This window comes from Eschrichtius robustus, chromosome 5 (genome assembly GCF_028021215.1).
Source record: "Eschrichtius robustus isolate mEscRob2 chromosome 5, mEscRob2.pri, whole genome shotgun sequence".
NCBI classification, from domain to species: Eukaryota; Metazoa; Chordata; class Mammalia; order Artiodactyla; family Eschrichtiidae; genus Eschrichtius; species Eschrichtius robustus.
This window is the reverse complement of record NC_090828.1, coordinates 145,452,867-145,474,638: the sequence shown is the minus strand read 5'-3', so window position 1 is coordinate 145,474,638 and position 21,772 is coordinate 145,452,867. Positions and strand designations below refer to the sequence as shown.

The window sequence follows — 21,772 nt, the reverse complement described above, 5'->3', positions numbered from 1 at the left end:
TCACACTGCGGAGAGAGAGGGGGCGGGCGTGTGGTGATGGAGGGAGGGAGAAGAGAACGGAGGACCTTTGTTTCAGGTGCGGTGGTCACTGCAGGCTTCTCTCCCACCTCCTTGGGGGAGTGAGGCGGTGAGTCTTGGCCGTGAATATCTTGAAGAAGTGCACCTCAGGCAGAGGAAGCGGCAAGTACAAAGGCGCGGAGGTGGGAGGGTACTCACTGAGTTTGTTGATTCATTCATCGGTACCTGTGCCCTTGCCTTGGAACTTTCTAAGATCAGTGCCTGGGTCTTTCTCATCAGACAGCAGTGGTCAGAGGGCTGAGTGGGGGCCACGTCCTCCCTTTCTTTACGCAATTCCTCTTTCCCCAACACTGGCCAGGCCTAGAAGCAGGACAGGTGGAGGAGAAAAGGCAGAGACAGTCAAGCAAGAGGGTGGGTTCTGTGCTGTCCCACCGCTCACCCCCAGGCTGTTCCTGGTTTTAGCCCCTGAAGGTCCCACCCTGGCATTCCCCTCCCCCCCACCTCTGCCCCTGCCAGAGTCCCCCTGGCACTGGGAACCCCCTGCCCCTCACAACAGTCACTCCTGCTGAGTGGAGCGTCTGTCTCTCACTCTGCCACACCCACTCTGCTCAGCCCCGGCACCACGGAGGGACCTGGGGGAGCCCGGGAACCTACGGTGCAAATGAAGGGCCGGCCCAGGTGAACCCTAACCGCGCCGCCTGCAGTGCAAGTGCGGAGTCTTAACCACTGGACCGCCAAGGGAAGTCCCCCGGCTTTCTTACGCTCATAAAATAACTGGAAGCGGACCATCACTTCCTCATTATCATTCCTAAGTCATTTCTGCTTCTCCAGCAATCTTGCTGACATGTCGCTCTAAATTCCACCGATTCAAGACTTTCTATTCTTACCAAGAAAGCGTAACAGGCAGCAGACCCCCAAACAGGCCTGACCACACACGGAACAAGGTGGGCGCTAGGTTACCGGACCTGACACGGTTTCTGCGGAAGCGACAGAATCAGATGAACCTCTGACAGGGAGATGCCCGGGATGGGGCGGGGGGTGGGGGGGGGGGGCGGGAGCGTTAGGTGCCAGTTGAGAACGTCCCCGGGCAAAGTCACCGGGGAGCTGCCTGCCTGAAGGGGCCAAGTAACTTCCCTCACCCTGCTTCGCGACGGAGAAAGGGGACCTTGCTTCACCTAAGCGGCAACCCCCTCCCTGTTTATCAACAGCTGAGAAGGGCTGGGAGGGTCTCAGCTGGGATTTACCCTTCTTGGGGTGGCGACGTTGTGCGCTGCCCCCTTGAGAACTCAAGCCCCATCAAAAGTCCAGGAAGAACAATGACTTTTGTTCTGTCCTATTTGCCTTCTGGATGGTCCCTGGGGAGGCGAGGAGGCAAGCAGGGCTGTACGGCCCCCTTTGGGGGAGAGGAAAGGGACGCAGGAAAGACTTCCCCGGGGGAGACACTCCGTTCACACTTACCGAGGCCTCGCAAGACCCCGCCCTTTCACAGGTATCATCTCATTTACCGCCCGTGGCTCAGAGACGGAAACAAGAGCCCAGGATCACAACGGCCCAAGGTGGTGGAGCTGCAGAGCCCGGGCGCGCGCCTGCCGCCTGGACGCCGCCGCCTCCCCCGGACGCTCGGGCGGACCCGGCTCCTCGGCCCCGGGCCCTCGAGGAATCGGCGCCGCGGGCACAGCCGTGCCCTGAGACCGGGGAGCGACTCCGGGCCTGCAAGTCGGCCGGGTCAGCCCTCCCCCAGGGCCCGAGCCTCCCCTTCGGGCCGGGTCCTGGCCCCCCCACCCCCTCCCCGGGGGCTCCTCCGGCGGCCCCGCTGACTCAGCGCAAACCAAGCCGCGGCGCGCGGGGAGGGGCCCGGCCCGACCAGCCGCCCGGGGGCAGCAGTTCCGCCCGCCCCTCCCCCGGCCCGCCCCGCCCCGCCCCCGGGAAGAGGTCCAGAGTCGGGAGCCGCGGCCCCGGCAGAGCGGCGCTCGGGAGCCCCGAGGGAACCAGGCGGGAGCGCGCAGCCGAGCCCCGGGCGCAGGATGACAGCCCTCGGCGTGCAGGTGGGCGAGAGCCCGGGGCGGGGTGCGGGGAGGGGCCCGGCCGGGGTCGGGGGGGAAGCCGCCCAGGGCGCGGGCCCCTCGAGGTCCTGCGGGCACCGAGGCTCCCAAACGGCTGGGGAGGAGTGTTGTGCTTCTCTTTGGGGTCCGCAGTGTCCATCCGTTAGGTGCACCAGAGGGGTCCCTCCTGTTAAAAGGGGGCGCGTCTGGGGCGGAGGATGGACGGAATCCACTCGAAAATGAGGCTCGCCTTGTCACACGAGGAAGCATCTCTGGGGAAGCCAGGACTTTCCTGGGCGGGGGCAGCAAAACCATCTCCCCTCCCGAAACTGATTTTGGGGGGCGGGCAAGGGGTTGGACCCGCTGGGGCACGCGGAAACCTCAGGACAGGCTGTAGAGAGGGGAGGGGCCCGCCTCGCAGAGATGGGGTTTCTCCTTAGAAGGATGCCAGGGGTCCATCCCCACGCCTACCCCCCGGGCGTGCGGCTCTCCAATGCCCTGCGTCGAGCTTCCCTAGCGGACGCGTCCCGCCTCCTCACCTCCCGACTGGACGGTCCGGACGGTCAGAGCGGCCCGCAGACTCTGCCCGCAAGTGCTCGGCGCCCCGCAGCGCAGACTCCGGCTGATCCCAATGCGCCCACTTTGTAGATGCGGTGACCGAGGCTCAGGTGAAGTAACCCGCCCGTGGCGGCCAGCTCAGCGACAGAATCGAGTCGAACCAGACTTCTGGGCCCGAACAGGAGAGACTCCACCCACAGGCCGCGCCCCCAGCCCCTTGTGGCCGGGACACCGCAACCCTAGAGCCGGATGCAGCGAGTTCCTCTCGTGCTGGGCATAATCTGGGGTCCCGGCCGGGCCGCCTCCGGGACCGGCAGTGAGGAGGGTGGGAGCGGGTGCGGTCCCGCCTTCGGGAGCCGACGGCCCTGCGGGGGAGAGACGTGCACACCGGGATTTCGGAGCGGTTTGGGGGAAGCGAGTGCTAGATTAAGAGGCGAAGAAACTGCGGCAGGATTAACGGGGGCGGGGAGGGGCAGGAGAGTAGCCAGGTAAACAGACTGACCTTTTAGTGAAAGAAGGGGGGCGGGGAAGATGAGGTAAAACCCTGGGGCGCTGCTGCCGGCGGCGCGGGGTTGGGGCGCTGTGCTGGCTTGAAAATCGCCGCTGATGCTAGGAGCACGTAACCGCCGGCCTGGGACTGTTCTAAGCAGTTGGGGTGCTTAGGTCTCGTTTTGGCTCCACCCGGGGGCCAGGAGGCAGGTACTGTTATCTTCAGGGGATACGTAGCTCGCCGGAGGTCAAAGCGCTAAAAGGCAAGCAGGCCGGCTCCTGCGCCTCCCTGACCGGTGCCCTGCGGTCACGCAGTAGGAGCGGGCTTAATCTGTAGGAGGCTGTAGAAGAGATTTCCAGCTGAGGAGGAGGAGGGCCTGACCTGGGCCTGGGCTGAGCGGGCAGTGGGAAGGGGTTGGGGGGGGGTGGGGGGGAGGGAAGCGCAGGGGCGCGGGGCGGGGGGTTGATGTGGAGAGAGCGTAGTGAGCAGCCCAGAGTGTCCACTACTTAGGGGTTGACGGGATCAGATGGGGTCCTGGGTTACAGAGGAGGACAAGACCTTGGCACTGGACTCAGTGGCCCAGGAGTGCCACGTGACACTGTTCTACAGGTCACTACTTTAATCATTCGGGGCTCTGGATGAAAAAGGGAAATGCTTCCATTTTTCTTTTTTTTTTCAGTGGAGACAGTCCAGGCCCTAAGAGATTAAAGTGATTTGCCCAAGGTCACAGAGCTAGAGGCTGGTGGGTCAGGGGCAGGGCTAGACTGCCCTCATACCCTCTGGTCCACGGACCTTCCACTGACCACGCTGATGCCCAGCTGCCCTCCGGGAGAGGATTTCAGGCCCTGGATCACTGCAAGTTCACAGAGGTGCTGGCAGCCGGGCTGTGGGGCAGTGGTGAGGAATAAGGACTCCCAAGATACCTTATTATTGTTACTAATATTAATCAGGAACTGCTTCTGTGCTGGGCACCTTTATATACATGATCTCACTTAATCCTTGGGAGTTTTACTGGTGTCAGGGTTTGAATGATGCCCTCCTTTGGGATAGTAGGGGGAAAACGACCTGATGTCAGCTGTCTTTTTCTGATCCCAGTGTGATGTCTGAGGGCCTGGAGATTAAAGTCCACTCTGTGTGCAGGACAGGTGGGGCTGAGGGTAGGATGGCATGTGCTTTTTCTCCAGACAGCGTGATGTCTGAGGTCAAAAGGCCTCTGGGTGCTGCGTTCTTGTGACTTGTTGCCTGCGTCTGGGGTTTTCCCATCCTAGAAACTTATCAACCTGTAGGGAGTTATATAACCTCCGGGTGCCTTCATGGCTACTCTTTCCTGTAGGGATCACTTAACTCCTGCTACAAAATGCAACTGCGGAACCGTAGGTGAGAAAATAAGGGCCAAGGAGGTTAAGAAACCGCGCAAAGACAAACACCTTTATGGCTTGTAGTCCCAGAGGTTTCCAAGTTCCCTTGGTTTGTTTCTCAGTAGAGCCGTTTTTTCCTAATGAAATCCAGTACGGACTCTTAGATTCCCAGCGGCTCCAGCAGGTAAGAGGGACCTGCTGTGGGTGAAGTGAGGGGCCGGGAGCTGACCCCCTGCCCCCTGCTTTAGCACCTGGAGGCCTCCAGGAGACGAGGGGATGCGGTTTGAGAACCAGAGCCCAGACTCCCCGCCCGAGTGCTCTCTACAGCGCCCCAGGCTGCCTTTGTCTCTGGTCTGAGTCGGGTCCTGAGCCCTCGGGCGTCCCTCTGGCCGCTCCAGTCCTTCTCCTCACCACATACTGAGCCCCTCACACGAAGGCCCCAGTGGGTATTCATCGGTTGCGTGCATCCCCCCCACTACACATGATACAGTTGTCGGGCAGCTGTGCCAGGCTTTACTGTGATCTCGGTGAATGCTCTTGGGCTGGTCCCCTGACCTCTGTGTGAGTTTCCCTTTTTTACATACCCCGCCCCCCACCCCCCACGCCCACCCCCATGGAGCATCTCTACCAGACTCAGGTTTAAGGGTGAGACAGGACCCTAACTAGGCAGAAGTGCTGAAAGCAAGCCGGATCCATAAGGACCCTGGGGCCTCGCGGGAGCGTGGCTCTGCTGTCTGCCCCTCACCGAGAGGGGCGGCCCAGACCGCCTCTGGAAGCCTCCACTTGCACTTGGCATAGGGCTCACCCCCAGAGTCCCCTTTCGGTTTGCTTTCTAGCAGTGATCGTCACGCGTGAGCTGTGTGCTTTGCTTACCTCCCAAACTGGGGCGTGACCTGGGCTGCTTCCACACACACTCTAAAGGGCGTAATTTATGACTGGGCAGGAGATGGTTTAAAGGGAGCTTCAGATGGAAGTGACAGCGGCTGCAAACTCGACCTCGTGGCTGTTGAGCACGGCACCGCGTGCTGGGGACACGGTCCTGCCCTCCCACTACGAATCAGACAGGAATGGAAAACTTGTCAGAACGGTTCCTGACGGAGAGTGACCAGAGGGGTCCGTTCTGGGTTGGGTGGGCAGGACAGACCCCTCCCAGGAGGCGATGTTTCAGCTGAGACATGAAGAATGGAGAAGGGGGGGCAGCCGGGAGAAGAGCCTTTCGGGTGGAGGGACCAGTAGGTGTGAGGAGGAAAGTTCTAGGCTTGTCCTAGGCATGGCCAGGAGGATGCCCTGGGAGGGCTTGTGGGCCGTCTAAGGAGTTTTACCCTTTGAAGCATTCCTTTTGCTTCCGGGTTGTGGGTTGGGGACGGTGGCTTGGGGGTGTCCTGGGGCTGTGAGAAGGGACACCTCACTGGACGCTTGGCCCAGCTTGCCAGGAGAGAGGATAGGGTGTACTTTTGCAGGGCCGAAACCATAGGCTGAAGGGGAGCCTCAGGGACTCCCCCACCCAGAAACTTCTAGAACAGACAGTGGTGCCATGTCCTGGGCGGAGTACAGGCTGAGCCAGACTGAAGGGCAAAGTGCAGATATCACTGCGCACTGAAGAAAAGTGCTGAAAAAGCTGGGTGCAGATTAGAATGAAACTGGGGAAGACCAGGGGCCAGAAGAGGGAGCTATGTAACCTTCACTGATGTGCTAATAATGTCTAGTGCAGTATTCTTGTTTTGCATACAAAGAAGCCAAGGCTGGCTGCTAGCTCAAGGTCACATCAGCCAAGCCAGACAGGTTTGCTGACTTCAGAATGGACTAAGATTTGCCTGTCAATACAATTTGGGTTTCTTACTCATTATAAAGATCATTAAAGAAAGGTCAGGAAGCTCTTTGCCTGATGAGTAACTGGATCCACAGGCAACGCTTATAGGTCTTGAATGGAGGACGGACGGGGAACAGGTAGGATGGGAGGAGGGTCCCCCCCGCCCCACCACGAGGTGGGTCTGTGCTGTGACTAAGGTGGGCTTCCCGGGCATCCTGGGAGACCGTGGCTGTCGGAAGCTACAAGGTGTGTTCTGGGTCTTCCCTGAGGAGGCTGGTGGGCTGTGGCGGGGGCCCTCCCTCATGCTGCCCCGTGCTGTCTTCCAGGCCCAGAAGTTGCTGGCCCAAAGGAGGCCCCGCCGGTCCTTCTCTGACCCCTCCATCCGGGCGCTCATTATCTTGTGCACCTCCCTGGCCGTGGTCCTCTCCTCCCTCTCCATCTGCGATGGCCACTGGCTCCTGGCCGACGACCGCCTCTTCGGGCTGTGGCACTTCTGCACCACCTCCAACCAGGCTGAGCTGCACTGCCTCCGAGACCTGAGGCAGGCCCACGTGCCCGGGCTAGCCTCGGGCATGGCTGTGGCCCGCAGCGTGGCCACCTTGGCCGTGGTGGTCGCCGTCTTTGGCCTGGAGCTCCTCATGCTGTCCCAGGTGTCCGAGGACCCCCGCTCGTGGCACAGGTGGGCCGTGGGCTCCGCCCTCTTCCTCCTCGCGTTCATCCTCTCCTTCGGGGGCCTCCTGAGCTTCCTGACCCTCCTCAGGAACCAGGTCACGCTCATGGGCCTCACGCTGACGTTCTGGAGTGAGTTCACGGCCTCCTTCCTCTTCTTCCTGAGCGCCGTCAGCGGCCTCCACGTCAACAGCATCAGCCGTACTGACAGCGTCACGCACCCCTGGGGCCTGCCCGCAGAATTTTAGGCCCCCCTGCGAGGACACTGAGTTCTACCAGCAAGTGGGGTCACGATGGGACTTCTCCAACATGGGACATTCAAACTGCCACCTCTTGGCCTTGGGGTGGTCGGGCCAGTGGCCTTTGCAGCCCAGAGGCCAGGTGGGTGCCTCTGAGCCAGCAGCTGCACCAGCTTAGCCACGTTATTAGGATGTTGATTTTACAAGAAGAAACGTATTTTAAAACCTTTTCTTGAGTCCTTCCTGGGATGGGAATAGCTCAGGTAACTGGTGCTCAGGCTGGCTGCACAGCCAAGTACCTTTCACACCTGTTTTACTGACTCTGCCGGGATATGGGCTGTAGGGTCCCTGGGGCCGCCTGGGTTGCTAAGAGTGAATCATTCGTCAGCGAAGGGTGTCCATTCAGTGCCTAGGACTTTCTTCACCAGCTCAAAGGGCCTTGTGCAAATTCCCTGCTTCAGCTTTGGTCATGTCAGGGAGGCGGAGTTCAGGGCTGCTGGGGTGTAGAAGCTTTTCAAACCGTTCGACTTTATTTGAGCCCTGCCCTTTGTCGGGGGTACCCCGTAATCCCTGGATAACCCCAGCTTCCAGCAGCTGCCTGTGCCTCACGACTCTCCCTGTGAATCCCGCCTGAAGCCCTTCCAGGAGGGCCCGCCTGGCTTCTAATACTGTCCTCTCGAGGTAAGCGTGTGCATCCATCTTTGGTAAGGGCCAGACAGCCTCAGGGTACCATTTTTATCCTAGAACACACTTCAAAGAGCACGTATCTGGAGCTGCTGGACTCCAGGGGGTACTGGGGACTGGCCCGACCTCGGGTAATGATTAACAACCACCCTGGATGCAGAGGCCTGCAGGTGGAGGGGACCAGGAACCAGTGGAGATTTCCACCCTTGCTGGCCACTTTACATTTCTGTGCATCAAATTGGCCCCTGTCCAGTCCCTTTTCTGCCCAGTAGGTGGGTTTGTGGCCCTCAGCCCATTTCATTCTACACTAGCCCCATGCCCCTCCCCCACCTGATGAATTCAGGCCTTTCCTGGTTCATTCTGGCTGCCACTGATTGCATGGGGTTTTGGTCTCTGCCCTGCCAGGTCCTCTTTCTGGGCTGGACTTGGGTGCCTCTACCTCTCCTGTGATTTTTTTTTTTTTTTTTTTTAACTTTTTGATTCCAAGGTGTACAGAGTCCATGAAGGTCCCTGGAGAAAGCCCTGGAAAATGGGTATCTGGCCTTCTCACCCCAGTAGCAGACTATAAGATGCAAAGGGGGTGACCTTGTCTGCAGGGGTGAGATGCAGAAGTTGGGGGCCAGGGCCACTTGTCCAGGGTCACCCAAAGCCAGGACTAGAGCTGGGCCCACCTACCAGCAAGATGCCCTCTTCTCTAGCCGCGGGGAGGGTCGCCTCTGCTTCTGTCAACCATGCTCTCCCCTGAGCACGCAGGCTTCGTTTTGTAAAAGGGTTCAAATATGTAGTCCTTTAACCCTCACATGGCTGGCAGGGAAGGAGTGCTAATAATTGAGGGAACTGAGATTCAGAGTACAGGGGGAGACTTAAAATCCCCAGTGGGGCGGGGAGACAGGCCCCTGTCTGCCCTTGCCCAGGAGCAGGGGAGACAGATAGCCTTGGAGGCTGGGGATTTGAAACCAGAAGCCCTGGACCGAGCTGCCACTTCCCTGCTGAGTATCTTGGTCAAGTCACAGGACCTTGGTGAACCAGTTTTTCTTCTGTCAATGGGACTCTGCCCCATTTCCTGCTGTACTGCAGATAGCTTAGCCGAAAGGAAGAACGGGTGCCTCATCCCATGCTAGGGCGACTGAAAGGGCCGGGGCTCTCCTGGGCTCCCTGTGACTTGGCTGTCAGAAGGCTCTGGGGGAAGAGCGACCGGGTGGGTGAGTTGCAGTGAGGGGTGGGGAGGGTCCACCTAGGGCCGAGGGCCTCAATCTCCGCTAAGCTTGTCCCTGAAAACTGGAGCAGGGGGACCAGGGAAGCCCCGTCCTCCAGGAAGTGGTGGGGCCAGCATCCTTCACCTTGTGGCTCCAGGGCAAGAGGACTGACAAATACCACGTCTCATCCCAGTTACCGTTTATTCCCCTGCCCCCTCCTGGGACCCCTGAAGTCTTCCCAGAAAACTCAACAGACCCAAATCCCAGGCCCTCTTCCTGCCCCAGGCCCCCTCGGTCCTGAGGAATTATCACCACGCCCCCGCCCCGAGGCCCGGAGGAGGGGTGTTATAGTCACAGGGGCGGTCACACAGCATCTGGCAGGAATATGGGCAGCAGCCAGCCCTCAGGACCCGTCTTGGCCTGTCTGGGTGGCCCTGCTCCAGCCTCAGATGACACTGGTCCTGCAGGTACCCCGGCTCTGCTCCGAGGGGCTGGCCTTGGTGCCGCTGCTGAAGGAGCCGAGGGCCACCGGGTGCAGTGGGAACTCACGCAGGTGCCACTGCCGCCACTTCTTCTGAACCTCCAGCTGCACCTGCCCCCAGAGACCAGCCGTCAGCCGGGAGGAAAGGATGACCTTGCCCAGGGTCCTGCTCCCCTGGGGCCTCGTTCGGGCTCTGCCACTTCTGCCCAGCGGGCAGGCCTTCCCCTCCTGCAGGCCGCTCAGATTTACCATCTCGACGTCCAGTAGGTATTGAGGGGCCCCTTTCCCTTGGGTCCTTTCACCTGGCAATCTCCGCACACCTGTCCCGAAGAAGGGGGTTGTTCCACAGTCTCCAGATCGGTCACCTGGGGCAACTGGACACATCCCCGTGAAGCCACCCAAGCTCGGAACTTATCTGGGGGCCAAAGGGCTGCTCTCTTTGGGAATTTCCTTCACAATCCCCAGCTGTAGCAGCAAAGCCTTTGAGGCCAGACTTGATGCTTAATTTTTGGAAAACATCAGAGGCTACTCCCATTCAAGTGGGGCAAACCAGATGATCAACAGTCACGGGAAGGCTTTACTTGTGTGCAACACCGTATCCAACTAATGTCAACTGCACGGCCTCTGTGCCAGGAACCTCACGTCCCGACGGTGCTCTGGGCAAGGGCAGAGACCTCCAGCTAGGGGTGCAGCCCCCCCGCCCTGCCAGGAGTCACACTCTCTGGAGGTCTCAGAGGACGGAGCAGCAAACGTTTCACCTGAGTCAGTCATTTTACAGATGAGAGGCCTGAGGCCCAGAGCAGGGCTGTGACCGACATCACCCATCAAGCAAGCAGTCAGCAGCCGCGGTTAGGGCTGGGGTGCCTGCACTTTCCTCCATTTCCTGAACTTGCCCAAGGATAAGAATCACCTGGGGTGCTAGTTAAGACATTCTCAGCCTCCAGCCCAGACTGACGGGACCTGTTTTTGCTGGTTTAGAAACAGGGCAGGACCCAGCAGTTGTTTTAACAAGGCCTGCAGGTGATCCTGGGGCTCCCATGAGGTGAGCCCAGACTCCTGGAAGACAGACCCAAGCCAGGAGGGCCCGGCCTCCCCCACCAACGCCACACCCCACTCCCCACCACCCCTTCCAGGTACGGCTGTGAGGGAGCTCCCCTGCACCCTGGCAGCCCAGGACACTCACCTCCCCATTGAGGAAGCAGTAGAGAACGGCCACCACCAGGCCCTGCGGAAGAAGCCGGGCAACGGGATGAGTGCGGGCCCAGCACCCAGCCTCCTACCCGCCTGGGGCCCTTTCCTCACCAGCCCCAGCTCACTGCTCCCCACAGCTGTTCCAGAGCCTCCCCGCGCCTCTCCCCCTCCAGGGGAAGCGGAGGCTTCCTCTTCCGGCCCTCAGTGCCCCAGCTGTGCTGGCATCACCCACACAGACTGACACGCTTGGGGGCAAGGACCTCCCCCGTGTCCAGGGAGGGGCCCTGCACCAGGGTGGTGCCAGTTACGTTAAGTGGAGGCCACAGGGACCAGGCAGGTCACCACCGGAATTAGCGAGGCGGGCCATCTGGGAGAAGCAGCAACAACGGCACCTGAGCCATGCCCATCCGGCCCGGAGCTGAGCGGGTGGGGCAGCCCACGGGAGCCCCTGGGCCTGGGTGGGCTCATCTGCAAGACGAGCTGGAAATCTGGAGAGGTTTAAACAGGGCCAGCTACTCACGTTGAAAGACAAATGTGTGGCGTGTGGTCAGAACAGCTGGCGTGCAGGTCGCAGGCAGGTACCGGCCAGCCAACGGTGGGGCGTGAGCCCCCCTCACGTCCAGGTCAGAGGCCTCAGGGCTACGTATGCTTTAGGTTCCCTGGGATGGTGGGGGTCTGTGCCTATCAGGGCCCTCCCCCGCTAGCACCCGGAGCTCCTCTCTTCCCAGTGGTACCCCCGGAGTCCTGGCGTGGAGCCTGCCAGGCGGGGCTGCGGGCGGAGATGTGGGATCTGAGCCGAAGAGGCCCGCGTGGAACCGTGAGCTACGAGCAGGGCCTCGCAGTCGGGATGCCCTGCTCACCTCAGGGCCCTCCGAGGGCCGGCCTGTCCTTCCTAACAAGCCCCTGCCCTCAGGCTTCCCACAGAGGCCCGGGTGCCACAGCCCTGACCTCGGGTGGCCCAGCCCCTCCCCCCAGTGCCAGCCAGGCCTGCCCCTGGCTACTTATGACATGGACAGGACCCCAAAGAGGGGTGAACCTGCCTGTTTATGGTGGGCTTCATCCACACGACTGCTCAGGAGTCCTGGTGTTTTTTTGTTTTGTTTTGTTTTTTAATTTTTTTTTTTTTTTTGATTTTTGGCTGCATTGGGTCTTCGTTGCTGCGCGCGGGCTTTTCTCTAGTTGTGGCGAGCGGGGGCTACTCATCGTTGCGGTGCGCGGGCTTCTCATTGCTGTCGCTTCTCTTGTTGCGGAGCACGGGCTCTAGGCACACGGGCTTCAGTAGTTGTGGCACTCGGGCTCAGTAGTTGTGGCGCACGGGCTTAGTTGCTCCGCGGCATGTGGGATCTTCCCAGACCAGCGCTCAAACCCGTGTCTCCTGCATTGGCAGGCGGATTCAGAACCACTGCGCCACCACAGAAGCCCAGTCCTGGCGTTTTAACAAGAGTTACAAACTAGAAGGATCTGCTCTAAGAGTCTCAGGTGTGGTTGATGCCACATGGAACGGGGACCACGGGGGGGCGGGGGCAAGAACACGGACTCAAGGCAGCGGTTTTCAAGTTTTGCCACACATAAGAATCACCTGGGAGCTCTGGCCCAGGGTGCAATCTGTGCCCCAACTCCGAATGTCTGGGGTGAGACCATCAGCAGCTCTGAAAGATGGTTCGAAGGGGCACCATTGATTAGGAGCCGCTGTCAGAGGGTGTGAAAGTCGGGCTTTGAAATAAACGAGAGCTGGGTTTGGGGCGCAGCTTGGCCTGTGTAATTTTGGGCTTCTGGGTTCCAGGTGCTTCATTCAATCCTTGCAGAGCCCTAGGAGGTGGGTGGGGAGGACCCCCGCTTCACAGGTGAGGGACTGAGTCCCGGGTCAGCAGGCCAGGAGCTGGTGGTCAGGCTGCTGCCATCTCACTGGACCAGGGCTGCCCCAGCCTCAAAGGTCCGGAGACACAGTCTCACTGTTGAGGTGGGGGCAGCCCCGGGTGAGGGCCGGTTAGACGTGCCCCAGGTACACAGAGGGCGGCCTGCCTCAGCCAGCAAGCTTCAGAAATTCCACGGTTTGTATACAGTCATTAAGAATATGCAGTCTTGGACCTCCCTGGTGGCGCAGTAGTTGAGAATTGGCCTGCCAATTCAGGGGACACGGGTTCGAGCCCTGGTCCGCGAAGATCCCACATGCCGTGGAGCAACTAAGCCCGTGCGCCACAACTACTGAGCCCGCGAGCCACAACTACGGAAGCCTGCACGCCTAAAGCCCGTGCTCCGCAACAAGAGAAGCCACAGCAATAAGCCCGCGCGCTGCCACGAAGAGTAGCCCCCGCTCGCCGCAACTAGAGAAAGACCGTGAGCAGCAACGAAGACCCAACGCAGCCAAAAATAAATAAAAATTAAAAAAAAAACAAAAGAATATGCAGTCTTTGAAGAATTTTAATGACCTGGAGAAACGTTCATGATGGAATGATAAAGAATTAAACAGAACAAGGAGGATATAAAAGCCACACGTCCTGATCTCAATTTTGTGTGTGTACGTGTGTGTGTCTTCTTGGATAGAAAAGAGACAGAAGTAAACACACTGACATTTTAACAGAGGTCATTATATCGGGTTATGAGATTATCGATGGATTTTCCTTTTTCTTTTAACTTTTCCTTATTTTCCAAATTTTCCTCAACAAGCAAGTATTTCTACAATTAGGAGGAGCTAATAAACTTTCGTTTTTAGAAATATATGACAGTGATCATAGCATTATGGTTCTGTGTGTGCTCTTTAAGCTCTCGTCTTTTAGAAATATATGCTAAAATATTTACATTTGAAATACAACGATGGCTTGGGGTTGCTTAAAATGATGTGGGTGGCGGTAGAGGTGAAACAGGACAGGCCATGAAAGGGTAAGGGCCACACGGAGGTTCATTATATCGTCCACTTCACTTCTGTATTATGGGAAAATTTTTCCATAATACAAAATTTAAAAAATATGCATACAGTATAAACGTATAATATATAATAAAATGATATCTATGTTTGTATTTGAACAGTGGTTCTTTTTTTAAAAGAAAGTCTTAAAGATCCTTTTTCTCTGTAAACATTTCCATGGGAACATTTAGGCAAGTGCTTTTGGTTTCCTCCTAACAAGCATTTCCCGAGGGGAGCCGAACGGCCTTCACGAGCAGTCTGCAGCCCCAGCCGCAAGCCCAGCTCCAGAGACAGGAAGTCCCCACCCACACAGGATGACACCTGGGTCTCCAGGTCCTCAGCGGGGTCACTACCCACTTCTGTTGGCCGGGTCATGACCTTCCACCCGTCTGGACCTGGACCCCCCCACTTGCTAAACGGGCCACGGTGAGCCCAGCCTCCCGCACGTTATGTGGAAGCTTCCTGGCCCAGAGCAAAAGATCACGGATTACACAAGCGACTAGGTGCTCTGCGGGTCTGGGGTGCTGGCAGGGGTCTCTGGGCAGAGAAGGGGCTCAGAGGGAGCAAAGGGGACAGCCCTGGGGTGGGGGTCTGAAGGCGTGGGTTAGGGCCAGACCCCACTCAGGAATGTGTTCCCAGTGACGCGTCCTCCCTGGAAGTTAGCTGTGACAGGAGGACCACGCTGGGCACACCCGTCCTGAACAGAACTCCAGGAATGAGGGCGGCGTTGAGCCCCGCCCCAAGGCCGAGGCCTGCCCAGGTGAGGAAGACTGCGGGATGGCCAGTGTTGTTGAAGACAGGCTGGCTTCTTCCAGAAAACCCACTGGGAGAGAGTTCTCTCAGGCCGTTCCCTAGGGACTAGCCTGCTTTCATCTAAATCTTGAAAGAGTGTGTTTCTGTCTTTGCTTTGGCTACTGGGAAGCTCCAAACCAAATTTATGACACACCTCTCCCACCTTCAGAAAACTTGATCAAATTTGTTTCTGTGTATGAACTCAGTTTTGGCTTTATTTTCTTTATTCGCTGATCCCTCATCTACTTATTTTTTGTCCTTTGTATGTTTTCCCTGAAAGCTACATCATATTATTTTTGGAAGGAGATAGTTATGAGTAAATAAACAAATAACACTGTGAAGTTTGGGATTCATGTTAAAAGCCCCTTCTGTCCAAACAGGTTTACTATATTTTTTAACTTCGCAACATCTTGTTGAATTAGAAGGTAGGTGGTTTCTACCCCCCACCCCCACCCCCGCCCCGCCCCTCCACCTTTGTTTTCTTTTTTTAAAGTTGGCTTTTATTTTTAGTAAATGGTGTATGTAATTGGTTTCAAAGAGTCAAATGTCTCTCGTCACAAAAAAAAGAAACGAAAAAACAGTAAGCTGCTGACACCCCTGCCCCATTTCCTGTTCTCAGAGGCAGCGACTTGGAACTCTCTTGACTGATTCTGAGTTATATGCGGATGTTGCTACTTCTGAATTTTTCAGCTTGGGGCGGTTTTTTATGGACTTCCCAGTGTGGAGAGGAGGCTATCCTTCTTTCGCACAGCCTTCCACCCCCCGCCCACTCCCCCACTACACTCATCTTCCTGTCTTACTCCTTGATGGCTGAGCCCGAGCCCTCGGTGCTTACATTATTTTGACTCTAATTACCAAGACTTGTGTGATCGTGTGTGCTGGGCTACGTTCCCTTCGTCTTCCCTGGAGTCAGTCTCTCTCTCCTTACTTGCATCTCCCACCCCCGCGTGACTGGTGGGGAGCTTGGGTCCCACTGTGGGTCACGCAGCACGGTGAGGTCCTGCCCCTGCGTCTCGTGGGTCTCTGCCAAATGAGGCATCCCTCTGCCTCCGGGAAGACCTGGCTTTTGGCCTCTCCACTTTTCTCTCAGGAGAGAGAGAACACTTCTTCCCACCGTGAAGCCACAGCCCCTGGAGCTTACCTGGAAGGAGCCAAGGGCCAATTCAAAGAACAGCTGCATCTCCATGGCATCCTCCGGGGAGAAGGCAAAGACTATGTAGTGGACTCCGAAGAGGGGGACCAGCAGGAGGGTGGACTTGGCCAGGCGCCTGAGGACACAGAGGCGCTGCGGTCTCGGGCCCCTCCACACCCAGGGGCACCCCCATCTCGCCTGACTGCAGGAGGCTTTGCAGCAGTGTCCCCGCCGCTTGTTTGTTTTTACTTCCGTTTCAGAAAATCTCCAGCTCCCACGTACCCGTCACCCGGATTCAATACTTATCAGTCCACGGCCAGTCCCCAAATTTCTGTTCATGCGCCCTATCAGTAAAACGCTTTGAACCCATACCCACATGAATAACTTTATTGATTTATAACGTATCTGCATGTACTACTATCACGCTGTGTCTTATGTGTTATTAGCAAAACCAGCATTCTCATTTGTTTGATAATAAATATCTGTAAGGAGAAGCTCTTTTGTTTTCTTCCCAGGTTAGGGTGGCCAAATTTAGCAAACAAAAATACAGGATACCCAGTTCAATTTGAATTTCAGATAAACAATGGATAGTGTTTTTTTTGATGTAAGTACTAAACAACTATTTGCTGTTTATCCAAAATTCAAATTAAACTGGGCATCCTGTATTTTATCTGGCAACTCTGTCCTGGATCCCCAGCTGCCCCCTACTTTGGAGCCACTACTCTAGTGACATCCTGGGGAATCTGTCACCCGGTAATCCAGGCCTCTGCCAGATTCTCAAAACTCAGACCATGACAGAGAAAGCCTCTGGTTGGACACCGATTTGTCTTCAACATTTGTCATGGGCTGAACTGTGTTCCCCCAGAATTTTAAGTTGAAGGTCTAACTAAGCCCCAGTACCTCAGAATGTGACTGTACTTGCAGACAGGGACCAGTTTAAATGAGACCATCAGGGTGGGACCGTAGTCCGACCAACTGGTGTCCTTGTAAGAAGAGACACCAGGGATGCAGGTGCACAGAGAAAGGCCACGTGAGGACCCAGCAAGAAGGCGGCCGTTTACAAGCCAAGGAGACAGACCTCAGGAGAAACCAAACCTGCCAACACCTTGATCTTGGACTTCCAGCCTCCAGAACTGTGAGTAAATAAACTTCTCTTATTTAAGCCAGCCAATCTGTGGTATCTCATTGTGGCAGGCTGTGCAGACTAACACAGCATCTTTCTTGAACATCTTAAAGGTTTTAAAGTATTTTTGGATCACATTATCTTGAAAATCTGGTGAAAGCTAAGGTCTGGTGAAAGCTAAGGTCTAGTGAAAGCTGGAAAATACAGTCAACCCTCGGCATCCACGGGGATTGGTTCCAGACCCTCCGCAGACACCAAAATCCTTGGATGCTCAAGTCGTTTATATAAAATGGGGTAGTATTTGCATATAACCTACGCACATTTCCCCATATATTTAAATCATCTTTAGATTACGTATAATACCTCATACAATGAAAATGTTTTGATTGGGAATTTTTTTTCCCAAATATTTTCAATCTGCAATCCAAGGTTGGCTGAATCCTCAGATGCAAAACCCACAGACAAGGAGGGCCACTGTCCCTGTAAAGATTTGAATTTAGGTCCTCGAAGCCCACTCTCTGACTCCCTAGCCTTGTCCCAAGGGTAAGATCTCTGCCTCCAGGGATCCTGCTTAGATTTCTTTTCTCCCCACCCCCAGGGCTGGGTCTCAGGGTCACATGGACCCATTCTCCCTTCCCCTGGTCCACTGTAAACTCCCAGGTCCCGGCTTTTCCTTTTCCTCCACCTCCAATAGTGCCCAGCACCAGCTGGGTAAACAATAGGTGCTCAGTAAATGCCTGCTGACTGACTGAGCGAGCGTGCCTAGGTCTTGGCCCTCCACTTACTTATAGTGGTTCCCTTCACTTCCTCTTGTTTCTTGAGTTCTAAGTTTCCTCATCAGGATCCTTAGGATGTTTATAAAAAGGATGAAATTAATCTGTAAAACACAAGGCAGAGGTGGGGCTAAGGGTGATCTGCTCTCCCAGCACGGCCCCCGGCCCTGGCCCCTGGCCCTGGCCCTGGCCCCCGGGCAGGGAAGGCGCTGCAGGCCACACCAGGACAGCTCAGCTCGTCACTCCCTCCGCCACCCCCAGACCTTTCGGGGGCTGGGCAGTGTGCTGCTGAAACACACCGTCTGGGCAGGGACGGCTGCCACAGCACCGCCCCCCCACCCCCACCCCGCCCCTGGGATTCAGGAGCTCTGAGGTCTGCTCAGCTGCAGCATGGATTACTCACACTTGGAATGCGTTGGAATCTTGTTAAAAGGCAGACCTGGAGTGGGCCTGAGATTCTGCATTTCTAGCAAGCTCCAGGGAATGAATGCTAAAGCGGGTCCTCGGACTACGCTTTGAGTAGCAAAGGCTTTATAGCAGAGGTTCTCAAAGTTTAAGGTGCAGATTGCTGGGCTCCACCCCCAAGGTTATGGTTTAGTAAATGCAAATTAGATTTGCTTTTTTTTTTTGGCCACACCACATGGCTTGCAGGATCTTAGTTCCGCAACCAAGCCCTCAGCAGTGAAAGCACGGAGTCCTAACCACTGGACCGCCAGGGAATTCCCAAGATTTGCATTTTTAACAAGCTCCCAGGTGAAGCTGCTGGTTTGGGGACCACACTTTGAGAACCACTGCTTCGGAGACTTACAGAATCTCTGCAGGTCAATCGCCAGCTCCAGGAAGCCTTCTTGTACCTCCTTTTCCTGATTCACTGTAGTTAGGGATGACGCTACTCGTAAGAGCACTTGAAATACTTGAAAGGGCCAAACGCAAGCATGTGTGTGCGTCCACTGATCACCAGTTCAATCCTCACTTTCTAAAGGACAGGAACGCAGTCTATTTCTTTCGGTGCCCCCTTCCCCAACTCCGGTGCCCAGTGCCAGCAACACTATGAAGCTGCCCGTGCGTCGGCCCCTCTCCTCCCCTCCCCCACCAGCTCTAGATCATTTTGCAGAAGCAGGATCAGTGGAGCTGACTGGCTGGGCCCCCTCATTGTTCAGACAAGTAGCCTGGGGCCTGGGGACGCTGGCCAGAAGACACAGGATTAGCGGCCTGTCTGGGACCCCAGCCCACGCCCCTGCTTCAGGACACTTCTCAGCTCGCTGTTTGTGCATCTTGCTCTAAGCCGTGCGTGGTGTAAACTAACAAAGCCTCTTTTATCTTATTTCATTTTTTGCCTTTGAATTGTATTTAATTTAATAGGGAGAACTTGAAAGCAAGAGGGAAAATCTTAACTATCCCAAGGATGAGTCTTAAACAGTGGAATTCTAGGCCCCGTGACAGGCTGGTAGGGAGAAACTTTGCATCAGTAGTGCCCACCCAACATCCGTCAGTCACTAGAGAGACTACAGTCTAGTGAAAGCAGCCTGGGCCCTGGGGTTCTCGCGGGCTGGGCTGTCCAAGCCCCACAATCACAGCAGGGAAACTGGCTCGGTGTTATGCAGCTACAGCACATCAGCTGGTCAAATAATTTCAAATGACGTGGGAAAGATTACATCTATTGCTAAGTGAAAAAAACAAACTAGGACACAAAACTATATTAAGCATTTTTGAAAAAGTACATGTGCTCAAAGAAAAAAACAGGAAGGAAAAGCACATGATCACAATGTGCATCTAGGCACTAAAAATATGGGTGATTTTATTCCCTTTTTAAAAATACATTTTGTATTTTCCAATTTTTTACATGAATTCCATTATTATTATTTTAGAAATGACAATATATTTTGATTTTTCAGAAAAACAAGTACATTCTTATTAAAACATAGTTAGTGATAGAGTCAATATTTTTCCACCACATTATCAACCTAATAAAAAAGGTTCTGACACATTATCTACATGTGACAAGCTGACAAAAAACAACTTTTGGTAAATAATAGCAGATTTCATTATACTGTTTTCAGCGTATTGACTGTAGTAGGAAATGAAAGCTTAGTATCTTTCATTATCCCTTAAGCTTCAATTTAGTCAGATTATAAAACACTATGCTAAGGTTAGCAAGTAAAAATGATAATCAAATTATTTGTTACCATAAAATGACTTTGGGCAGCAGTGTCTTAGGGGAGCAAAAATAAAGTCTTGTTTAAAGTACTAGGCACTCCCTGTGCTAGCAGTACACCCTGCATTACTACCGTGTCAGACACCCTCTTCCCTGAGTGGTTCCAGATTAATGAACGGCCCTCACACCTGCTAAGAAAAGCAGAAATGGGAAGTCGTTATACTCTCCTGAGCTACTCAGTGGCCTAACGTGGCTGCTACTCGGATTTCTCTACAATTTCCAGCTCTCCTATTGCAAGTCGAGATGGTAGGTAGCATCAAATAAAATTCTATTATTTTTGAAAAAAGAAAGAAGGTGGTCACGGATGGCCCCAGGAGGCGAGCCCTTCAGCCATCAGCAGAGGAGGGGGCTGCTGCCCTGTGCTGCCCTCCTGTGAGCCCAGGAGGGGCACGTCCTGTCACCTGGCTCTGCAGCCTTGGCGCTCCTCTGAGCCTGTGCACATTACTTCCGGAGAGGGGCTGCCCCAGTGTGCCCCCCGCCCCACGTGTCTTTCTTGTTCTTATCCAGGCCCACAGGCTCAGCTAAGGGCCTCTGGATTGCAGAGCACAATCACCTGGGAACTTAAAACCAAGACAAGCCCCCAGGCCCCTCCCCAGGACAAGGAGACCCTGCACCTCTGCTATCACTGTTTTTAGAAAGCTCCCAGGTTGAGAGTCCAGCCAGGGTCGAGACCCCTGAGCTCCCCTGTCCACGAGTCCCTCCTGAATCTCTCCGCTGGGGCCACCCCTCCGGGCCTGTCCCCATCACAGCACCACAGGGGCCCAAGACCAGTCTGGCAACTTGGCTTTCCCCAGGTGCAACCCCCCTCCTGTGATCCCAGCTCAGCGAGCCTGCCCACTTTAACCAGAGAACACCGAGAAAACGATCAAGCGCCAGTGCTCTGCACCAGGGGAGGGGGAATCTCAGGCCAGCCTGAGCCAGATTGGGGAAGGAGCTCTGCTCGCCACACCGCAGCTGCCACCGTGGACCAGGCGAAGGCAAGCTCTCGCCACCTGCCTCACTGCCCTCCCATCCACCGGTCTCTAGGCGCGGAGCTCCCAGACCCTCCTGCCACTGCCCAGCCCCTGGAAGGTCTGGTTTATCCCTCCGCACACCCAGAGGCAGCAATGCTGGCCTTGCCCTGGCCCTCTGCCCTGCAAGCCGGTCCTGTTTTGGTCTCTCCCGCTGGAGCCCAGCTCAGGGGGACGGCCACTTACCAGGACGGAGACGATCACAGGCCCTCGAATGACCCACCAGATGGACGCGTTGGCATTGATGTCCCAGCACCTAGGGAGGGAGAGCCAGGCATCACAAGGAGCGGGGAGCTGGCTGATCAGAAGAGACTAGTTCTCTGACGTCCCCTTTGCGGGAAGGACCCACACTGTGGTCCTGACCCCGGAGGCTGTGTGCTCAGCACCCTGAGAACTGACCGTCCTCTGCGGCCCAGGAGCACTGCCGGGGCCAAGGGAGCATCTGGGAGCAGAAGCGTGCGGACCTGAGATGGAAGATTCTGGGCCCCAAAGCCAGCACGCTGTCACATGCATCGGGGAGCATGGTGGCCGGGCAGCTGACCTCAGGGAGTGAAGTGTCCGGGTGACTGACGTGTGACCTCGGCCCCGGGGACATCAGGCACAGGGGCACTTGGCAACTGGAGAGCCTGTGCTTGGTCTAAGGCGGCCACAACTCTGTTCAGCTCATTTTTGCCACAAGGGCACATAGGAAATGTTTCCATTTGTTCTAAAGAAGCTGAAAATCCAGACTTTTTTTTAAGGGAATTTATCCAATCAAAAGGATTATTTGGGGGGCTTCCCTGGTGGCACAATGGTTAAGAATCCGCCTGCCAATGCAGGGGACACGGGTTCGAGCCCTGGTCCAGGAAGACCCCACATGCTGTGGAGCAATGAAGCCCGTGCGCCACGACTACTGAGCCTGCGCTCTAGAGCCCACGAGCCACAACTACTGAGCCTGCGAGCCTAGAGCCCGTGCTCTGCAACAAGAGAAGCCACTGCAATGAGAAGCCCACGCACCACAACGAAGAGTAGCCCGTGCTCGCCGCAACTAGAGAAAGCCCATGCGCAGCAACGAAGACCCAACATAGCCAAAAATAAATAATAAAA

The 21,772-nt window shown here is 55.9% G+C and overlaps 3 protein-coding genes across 4 annotated transcripts in view; 2 read left to right on the top strand and 1 right to left on the bottom strand.

The window, feature by feature from the left end:
* The window catches only part of LOC137764662 (basic salivary proline-rich protein 4-like), a 55,366-nt gene extending 53,531 nt beyond the window's left edge, over positions 1 to 1,835 (top strand). The window contains exon 3 of the mRNA XM_068543700.1: positions 1,538 to 1,835. Within this exon, the coding sequence (XP_068399801.1) occupies positions 1,538 to 1,835 (298 nt within the window). The remainder of the gene's footprint in view (positions 1 to 1,537) is intronic.
* A 160-nt stretch (positions 1,836 to 1,995) lies between these two features.
* TMEM37 (transmembrane protein 37) lies at positions 1,996 to 7,413 on the top strand. Of its 2 annotated transcripts, none has more exons than XM_068544025.1 (2): positions 1,996 to 2,063; positions 6,603 to 7,413. In XM_068544025.1, the coding sequence occupies exons 1-2, from the start codon at positions 2,043 to 2,045 to the stop codon at positions 7,191 to 7,193; spliced, it is 612 nt and encodes a 203-aa protein (XP_068400126.1). In that variant the 5' UTR covers positions 1,996 to 2,042; the 3' UTR covers positions 7,194 to 7,413. The 2 variants fall into 2 exon arrangements, with proteins under 2 accessions (XP_068400126.1, XP_068400125.1); XM_068544024.1 differs by lacking the exon at positions 1,996 to 2,063 and adding an exon at positions 4,442 to 4,650.
* Positions 7,414 to 9,358: 1,945 nt separating this feature from the next.
* The window catches only part of SCTR (secretin receptor), a 64,600-nt gene continuing 52,186 nt past the window's right edge, over positions 9,359 to 21,772 (bottom strand). The window contains exons 9-13 of the mRNA XM_068543699.1: positions 20,873 to 20,942; positions 17,474 to 17,565; positions 15,575 to 15,701; positions 10,729 to 10,770; positions 9,359 to 9,656 (exon numbers count right to left, since the gene is read on the bottom strand). Of these exons, the coding sequence (XP_068399800.1) occupies positions 9,510 to 9,656; positions 10,729 to 10,770; positions 15,575 to 15,701; positions 17,474 to 17,565; positions 20,873 to 20,942 (478 nt within the window). The 3' untranslated portion in view covers positions 9,359 to 9,509. The remainder of the gene's footprint in view (positions 9,657 to 10,728; positions 10,771 to 15,574; positions 15,702 to 17,473; positions 17,566 to 20,872; positions 20,943 to 21,772) is intronic.